This window comes from Amblyomma americanum, chromosome 7 (assembly GCF_052857255.1).
Source record: "Amblyomma americanum isolate KBUSLIRL-KWMA chromosome 7, ASM5285725v1, whole genome shotgun sequence".
Taxonomy (NCBI): Eukaryota; Metazoa; Arthropoda; class Arachnida; order Ixodida; family Ixodidae; genus Amblyomma; species Amblyomma americanum.
This window is the reverse complement of record NC_135503.1, coordinates 68,353,326-68,362,593: the sequence shown is the minus strand read 5'-3', so window position 1 is coordinate 68,362,593 and position 9,268 is coordinate 68,353,326. Positions and strand designations below refer to the sequence as shown.

At 44.0% G+C, this 9,268-nt stretch overlaps 1 protein-coding gene across 2 annotated transcripts in view; it reads right to left on the bottom strand.

The window, feature by feature from the left end:
* Positions 1-218: 218 nt before the first annotated feature.
* The window catches only part of LOC144099290 (uncharacterized), a 52,485-nt gene continuing 43,435 nt past the window's right edge, over positions 219-9,268 (bottom strand). For both annotated transcript variants that reach the window (XM_077632474.1, XM_077632473.1), the window contains exons 5-7: positions 4,558-4,680; positions 4,004-4,045; positions 219-284 (exon numbers count right to left, since the gene is read on the bottom strand). In XM_077632474.1, the coding sequence (XP_077488600.1) occupies positions 243-284; positions 4,004-4,045; positions 4,558-4,680 (207 nt within the window). In that variant the 3' untranslated portion in view covers positions 219-242. The remainder of the gene's footprint in view (positions 285-4,003; positions 4,046-4,557; positions 4,681-9,268) is intronic.

The window sequence follows — 9,268 nt, the reverse complement described above, 5'->3', positions numbered from 1 at the left end:
GACAACAGCTGAGACGCGAACAATGAGCGACGTTTTAATTTTTTTATGGAACACTACGGAAGCCAATTCGCCTCTATCAGTGCGACTATCGCCGTGCAGAGCTTCGCTCTGGAAATTTCAAATGAGTGTGCAACACTTTCACTGTCCCCATCATGCTCTCGTTCTTGTTTTGAGCCCTCATTTCAACATACGCGAGTAACACAGCCATACTACGCTAATTACGGGTGGGGTGCTAGGTACGTTTATTCAGTCTCGGGCACCATCTTGCAGGCCTTGTTCAGCATCTGGAATGCAAGAAGAGAAATTAGCGTCGATATTGAAATGACCATTAACATCCCCTTCACCTTTTTACATTTAAAATGCATAAGTGATCTTAAATAGCCAGCCTGTGGGATACATTCAACGAGCGATTTTACGGTAATAGCCTTAACTCTTAGTAACCTCTATGCCTTTACAAAAACGGTCTGTAAACAGTATATAGGCTTCTTACAGACTCTATTGCCTTCACATATACATTTCTTTTTGTCTATGCATAGTCTTTAGACTGTCTTTAGACAAAAGTCTACTAAAAGTGCATGGTCATAAATCTATAGATTGGCTATAGACTGCCTGTAGGATTTGTGTTGCCTATAGACTGTTCCGTAGGGTTTGACTATAGAGTCTATACACTTTATAGGCAGAACTATATGGACAGCCTATAGACTGTCTAAAGAAATTTTTGTAAGAGTGGTGCAGTTTAGCACCCCTCTACCTTGCTGCTTATGTGTACAACGTTAAGGTAATTTTACAGTAACATGTGCTGAAACTGAATCACCTTTCATGTCGGAACGGACGACCCATAAAACCCTTTCTGGGTTTTCTATAAGGAAAATCCCTTAATGAAAAGGAGGATGGTAAAAATTTTTTCCTGCCTTTATCATTTGTCTGCCTTAGCTGTCCATACCATTTTTGTATAAGGTTAAGAAAATGAATGCTCATGCGTTTTAGTTTTCTTTTTTACTCGGCAACGTTGTGGGCACATAGTAGGTATTGGGTCTTTCATAATTCCTCTCGATACATTTTGACGGTCGATCTAATGAACGCTGGCTTACACCCGCTTTCTTTAAAACGCGCTGCGTTTCCCTGGCCACGAAACAATTCGGTCGCGAAGAATTGATATAGTCGTAGAGAGAACAAAAAAAGGAGCTTTTGTTCAAAGGGACAGTGATGGTTTCTCATCTGAGTCCTCATAGTATCAAACGTTTACTTATTTGTAAGAAATGCTGAAGTAGCGTTACATTTTGTGTACTAATGTTAATACAGTATTAAAAGTATTAATGTTAATAACGTTAGAAGTTAAGACAATACCTATTTATTCTGTTCATAACGCTTATATAACATGCCACATAAAGCTAAATGCTAGGGTTAGTAATTGAAACTTTGTAACATGGCATATAGCATATTCGTTTTGATCGAAACAGATATAGTGTTCCAGATAGGACTACAAATTAACGTCAGAAACAAGACCAGGTGCAAAATGCGGATATGTAAGAAAAATTTTTCGGTGCCATTAACAGCTTATGCGCAAAGTTATAACAAGTGATCAGCTATAATTGAAATCAAAAAAGAATTCATCATTAACATTAGCATTGTGTTTCAGTAATGTGTATGAAACAATAGTCCTTAACATTAAGAAAACGGCACTCGAATGTTAAAAAATTTTATAGACCAACACAAGTTTGCTTCAAGCCTCTACTTTAGGCGCTGTTCCAGAGCTTCTTTCCGTATTTCGGGCAGTAATAAGAAACTCCAACAAGGAGAACTTTGAAACTAAACCCCATCGCTTGCGCCAGATACAAATTATATAAAAGTAGCAAAATTATGTTAGGCGAGTTTACTTATTATGCATGCATATCGCTAACACCATAGGGAGCACTGTTCATTACTAGTATATAAGCTTGAGTCCTGAGTAAAAATACAAATCGGGTGAGTGCATGAGTGTGGCATGCCTTATAGTAGTGCTGCGTTGTAGCGCCCTGTTATTGCAGTAGATATTAGTGATGCTGCTAGTGCGAATCACACCTGGTGAGCCTGGTCTTTCAATACAATTAACTTTTCTCTCTCTCTCTCTCTCTCTCTCTCTCTCTATATATATATATATATATATATATATATATATATATATATATATATATATATATATATATATATATATATATATATACAACCGTATGAAGCAAGCCAACAGTCACCGAAGCCAAGGTGCACAGGGGAATAATTCTATTGTTTTCTTTTAAATTTTTTTTATTACTTCAGTTAATCTGTCTCTTAAAGAAAATTACTTATATAGCAGCAGAAAAAACAACCATACCGCCGGCGGGATTCGAACCCACGACCTCCGAATATCGCGTCCGGTGCTCTGGCAGTCTTGATGCCATAGGTAGCATAAGAGGGCTCTGGCACAGTTTCCGCCCTCACCGTTAGATGACATTCTACGTCACATTCGCGGTAATACAGGACGTGCTACGTTCGCCTCTATGGACGAGGGCGGAGCTGGTGAACACTCTCAAGGTTTGCTTACACGCAATAGACATAAATACCCGCTTGAGCAGCAGATTGGACAGCCGTCGCCGTAGCTCAGTTGGTAGAGCACCGGACGCGATATTCGGAGGTCGTGGGTTCGGATCCCACCGGCGGCATGGTTGTTTTTTCATGCCGCCGGTGGGATCCGAACCCACGACCTCCGAATATCGCGTCCGGTGCTCTACCAACTGAGCTACGGCGACGGCTGTCCAATCTGCTGCTCTAGCGGGCATTTATGTTTATTGGGTGTAAGCGAACCTTGAGAGTGTTCACCAGCGCCCCACTCGTCCATAGCGGCGGACGTAGCACGTCCGGTAATACCGCGAGTGTGACGTGGAACGTCATCTATCGGCGAGGGCGGAAACTGTGCGACAGCCCTCTTATGCTACCTATGGCATCAAGAATGCCAGAACCGAGACCCTCGCTAAGCTATTAACAGACAAGGTAGAGGAACTGAGGGGCTCGTTTGAGAAAGTTATGAAGGGAGCTAACGGTCACCGAAACCAAGGTGCATAGGGGAAGGTTTATTTTTTTTATGTGTACTGCTGATCAGTGAGATAATAATACTTAGATTAATATATCGCTTAAAGAAAATTACTTATAAAGCAGCAGAAAAAACAACCATGCCGGCTGTGAGATCCGAGCCCACGACCTCCGATTATCCAGTCCGGTGCTCTGCCTATATATATATTCTGTAGGGGTCCCAATGCGCCAGTTTACAAGTGTAAGTACAGTATTACGACAAACGCGACTGTTCGTTTTAAAGGTTTATTGTGCCAACAGTTTCGGGAATGGTATACCATTCCCGACATTCCCGAAACTGTTGGCACAATAAACCTTTAAAACGAACAGTCGCGTTTGTCGTAATACTGTACTTACACACACACACACACACACACACACACACACACACACACACACACACACACACACACACACACACACACACACACACACACACACACACACACACACACACACACACACACACACACACACACACACACACACACACACACACACACACACACACACACACACACACACACACACACACACACACACACACACAACACACACACACACACACACACACACATATATATATATATATATATATATATATATATATATATATATATATATATATATATATATATATATATATATATATATATATATATATATATATATATATATATATATATATATATATGCTATAACGACGATTTATTTCCGGTGTTATAGCCGTCGGAAAAAAACGTTCTAACACTCCCGAACCACTAGAAAAAGTGACCTTAAGGGCATTTTACCCCAAGAAAAAAATAGCGTTATTAATCACGTGAGCATCGATATCCCAGCGTCGAGTCTTGCACCTTTGAGGGCATGTTTTGCGAGGGACCGCATTTGCGTGACTGAAAAAGTAAGTCTGAGTGCTTACCCTGAAGACGGACTTGCTCGTGCACTGGACCAACTCCTCCATCTATAAAGCCGAAAATCGACATGAAAACCAATATTGAGATCGTAGCACACTGTGCACGATTTTATCAATAGCCTGAAAATAGCTTCGTTAAAGTGCTCAGCAGTGGTCCCTTTCGCAGGATGCGCCAGGCTAAGAGAAGTTGTCATACCCAGATATTATGGACAAATGCATTTTTCAACGGGAAATAGTTTATGAACGCAAGTTTTTAATATATCTCAAGATTAAACTATAACAATAAATATATCCGCTCATCTCTCCTCGCCAGTATTGCATTTTTTTCGCTATTAACGCTATGAACTTTAAAATACACGTGGGCACACTGATGTTCATTTTGCACTGAAGATAACTCAAGGACTCAAGCAGTACACACATATACAGGGCTGGCTGAGAGCGAAGAATTTGACGCAGTTTTCAAACAAGCGTTGCGGCTACGCGGTGCTTCGGCAATGGGGAGAAATATCTACAAGAGAATGCACGAAGTTGTGAAAGAAGACGAAACGGGGGTAACTCGCCTTCTTGTAGCAGCTGCATCCGAGTAAGTCGGCGGCGAAGTCCCGGAACATGCCGTGCAGGTGCCCCATGCGGCTGTCGAGGTACTTTTCGATTCCCTCTTTGTTGCATACGCCGTCCACAGACTGCGTTGCAGGCAAGCAAGGTTGGCTCAAAAAAGCATGTGAACGACAGAAGTTCGCCCGTTGTTTAAGTGAAGGTTTTCGTTAAGCCTGGCAGCGAAATGTTGCTTAGTTAATTGGCCTCAAGTAAAGATGGTACATACCAACTACGGGGGAGTGGCCAGTACACATGGGGTGAATTGCTGGAATCAGGAGCGTTTAGAGGAGAAAAAAAGGGAATAATAATAGGATATAGGCTCACAGACTGGACGACGAAACGACAGGCGACCTGGTAACAAGGAGGTCGAAGCCGAGACGATGGCTTTATGTGCAAATTCGATTGTAAGGCATGTAATGTTTCAAGTTCGCACTGAATGAGCGGGGAGGAAAAAAAAGAAAGGCCTCGTATATGACAGATAACTTCCTCTTCCATCGTATATGACGCAACAACGTCAACAACAACTTCCTCTTTCCTTGGCCGATCCTACTGTGTGGGGATGTGCCATTGTATTAGGATAGCAACAATAACAACAACTTCCTCTTTCTTTCCGAGTACACGCTTACAATTTGACGTCTGCTAATGTGTGGAATGTTATTTATAGGGAAGCTTCACGTGGAATTTAGTCTTCAGCAAATGGGGCCACTGTGATAATTTTCAGATTCAAGAAAATACTCACATAAAATAGCTGCTGAACTTGAATATTGTTCTAAAGAGGTTTAAGAAAGAAATCAGGATACGGTGCTGACTCCATCTATCGCAAGCCTGCACTTGATAGCGGTAGGCAGTCGCGTAGATTGGATCAGAGCACTGCCTTGCAGGTCGACTGTTGGCGCTGGAGCCGCGCCATGTTGGCAAACTAGTTTTGTACGTACCAGTCAACAAAGCCTTCCCCTGCGAGCAAAATAATATTTCCTGGGGACCTGTTTAGGCGCTTATCTCACAATAGCTTCAATGGAAACACTGACGCCGAACTGATATTGGTTCCTTCACTTTTTTCTTTCCGTTGTGTTTTTCGTGTTATCTAGCTTCCTTGGTTGATAAACGCCTGTAGGTTAGTCAGCCTACTGAATAAACGGGTTGTCAATTCGCGCTAGAGGGTGCGATGTAGTTTCCAGAATACAGCACGGGACTATATGTGTTTCAAATCCAAAACTTTGTGCTTTATGGACTGTACTATACAGGTGCGGAGAATACAGCATTCTTTTCTTTTATTATGACCCAATATAACAGACCGATTCTATCAACGAAGTTTTATAACGCTCTCGTTGTGCTTCTTTTGCATCGTGCGGCTATCTGGTTGCGCGCGAGCTTACTGGTACTATTTAGTATCCGGTATTCGAACATAATGCTACCCAGAAGTGTGCAAGTGGGTGAATGTTGGCAAACCATTCATTTTTAAGTTTCTGTCAATGACTTGTCTGATGCAGGCTTGTGGACGTCTGCGGTCGATTAAGAAAGTAACAGCGAAGACCCCGAAGAGAATGACGAGTCCTCTTTTGAAGTACAAGCGGGAGGCTATTTTACTTTGCCAGCCCGGCCCATGCCAGTTACAGCGCGCACACATACATTCTCTAACAAAGCAAACAAAAAAACAGTGCTGAGTTTAACACAAACCACACAGAAAGACGAAGAGGGCGGGCGCCGACTGTGTTTATTGAAAGCCACATTTCACATATATATAGGCTGAAGAAGGCGAAAGCATGCGCATTTCTCACATGGTAAAAAACAAAAAAAAACACCAAACAGAAGAAAACTGCTCATGGGGTCCTTTTTGGTTTTTATCATGTGAGAAATGCGCATGCGTTCGCCTTCTTCGGGCTACATACAGGTATTTTTTTTTTACCGTTAACAGATTAAACAAAAGGCGCCGATAGTATATCGTGAATGCCGCCTTCACGGAATGTATATTCGGCTCAGCGGACACATGATAAGAAAATAGCGCTCAAAGTTAATTAAGTAGTCAAATTTCGTTAATTGAGCCACCGCGGTGGCTGAGTGGTTATGGCGCTCGGCTGCTGGCCCGAAAGACGCGGGTTCGATCCCGGCCGCGGCTGTCCAATTTCGATGGAGGCGAAATTCTAGAGGCCCGTGTGCTGTGCGATGTCAGTGCACGTTAAAGAACCCCAGGTGGTCGAAATTTCCGGAGCCCTTCACTACGGCGTCTCTCATAGCCTGGGTCGCTTTGGGACGTTAAACCCCCATAAACCAACCAAACCAAATTTCGTTATGTTTTTAACTCTTAAGTTTACATTGCATATTGCAATCGCAATATTGAAGACAGTAAAGATTCAAAGATAATACAATTTGCAGCATGTCCCTAAGTGCAGCAGATACTGAGATATATGCGAATGATTTTTCAGTCTTTTCAGATTTGATTCGGGAGCTGAACGGTCAGAATGAGTTGGAAATCCCGCCCACGATACTACGTAAGACATTGACGAAATGAAGACGACAACCGACGGCTCCAAGGCTGTAGCGGCGACTGCGGCGAGCAAGGCGCTCGAGGAGAACGCATAGTAACTGCCTCCATGAGCAGCACGCCCTCTTTTTTAGTCATTGGCATTGATCTTGGAGGCAGGTTTCCTGCTATCAGCGGCTTCGAAAAAAGTAGCATAGTGATAACTCCCGAAATTTTCCTTTCCGCTCTGGCTCGGCCGAGAAATTAATGGTGGCTTATCGGCTTGCGATTCATTATTTTTCACCGGAATCTCCACTGGTGCACTGCGGGCGGTCGATTCTGATAACAGAACGAACAAGGATGCTGAAATACTATACATATGAACTCTGAATGGGCGTTGAATGGCAGGGTAGCTGCAACCGCGGTACTCGTTGATCGAGAAGGTTTAGGTTTATGGGGGTTTAACGTCCCAAAGCGACTCAGGCTATGAGGGACGCCGTAGTGGAGGGCTCCGGAATAATTTCGACCACCTGGGGTTCTTTAACGTGCACTGACATCGCACAGTACACGGGCCTCTAGAATTTCGCCTTCATCGAAATTCGACCGTCGCGGCCGTGATTGAACCCGCGTCTTTCGGGCCGCGTTTACCGAGAAGGAGCAGATGGTCGTCTCCTGTGTGAAAGCGCCTCGCCTCCCGACTCTATGCCTCCGAGAGTACTGGCAGCCTGGTTCCGTCACGTACAATGTTCGCTAAAATGCACAAGCTGTTCCGGACCACAGGGTCTGTGCTTCATTCAAGGAAGCCAAAGGAGTTGTCCTGAGCGAATAATGCGAGATAAATGTTCTAGCCTACGTTCGTGCATACCCTGAAGCCAGCATCCGTCAAATCGCCGAGGCCGTTGGATCCTCCCGCTATTCAGTCTGGAGAGTGCTCAAGAAGGATATTTTTTATCGTTACCAAATATCGCTGCATCCGGATCTGAGTGAAGATTATTACAAAAAGCGGTATGAATTCAGCAACTGGGCGTTGATAAAATGTGACGAAGACTCAGACCTTTTTAGGCAAGTTCTGTGGACGGACGAGTCCCACTTTGGCCGTAATAGGTAATTGGTCTGATCAGAACCCGCACTGGCTCCGGGAACACCACCACCAAGTCCGGTGGTCTGTGAATGTCTGGCGTGGCATTTACTCAAATCGAGTAGTGGGGCCGTACTTTCTGGAGGAAAATCTAACTGCAAAGTAATACGCAGCGAGAATTCTAAGTGGTGCTGTCAGCGATTTTATGCCCGAGATCCTGTTAAGTCCACAGCTCGTGGTTTCAGGACGACAGGACGCCTGCGCACTTCTCGTCGCGTGCAAGGGATTGGCTCGACAGACACTTCCCCGGTCATCGGATAGGGCACGGTGGAATCATGTTCTGGCCACGTATGTCAGCCGACCTTACTCTATTAGACTTTTCTTTGGGGTTATGTCAAGAACGAAGTGTACGCAACTCAACCCGGAGACGTGGCAGACCTCGAACAAAGAATCATCAAGGGATGCGCGAAAATAACCCCGCAGGTTGTGAAACGAGTGATGCAGTCCATGAACAGACATTCATTGCATGCGTGGCGGTTGAAGACAACGACTTTGAGCATTACTGCTGCATAAAACCTAGCAACCGAGATACGACGGGGCAAGAGTCATCAGTTCATGTCTTTTGAAATTATGTTAGATAAAAATAATAAAGCACGAGCAAACAACTTGCACACCGTTCCTTTCTTGGCCGAGCCAGAGCGGAAAGAGAAATTTTGCGCGTTATCACCGTGCTGCTTTTTCGAAGCCGCTGATGGCAGGAAACCTGCCTCCAAGTTCAATGCCAATGGCGAAGAAAGAGCGCGTGCTGCTCACGCAGGCAGTGAATATGCGCTCTCCTCGAGCGCCTGCCGGCCGCAGTCGCACCTACAGCCTTGGCGCCGTCGGTTGTCGTCATCATTTCGTCAATTTTTTACGTAGTATCGTGGGCTTTTTCTGGCGCACTCTGAGCGTTCAGCTGTCGAATCGGATCAGAAAAGACTGAAAATTTAATGGCGAATATCTCAATGCCTGTTGCACTCAGAGACATGCTGCAAATTGTATTTGCTTTGAATAATTACTCCCCAAAATGGAGATTGCAATACGCAGCGTTAAGTGAAGGGTTAAAAGAATAATCAACTAAATATGGCTAATTAAT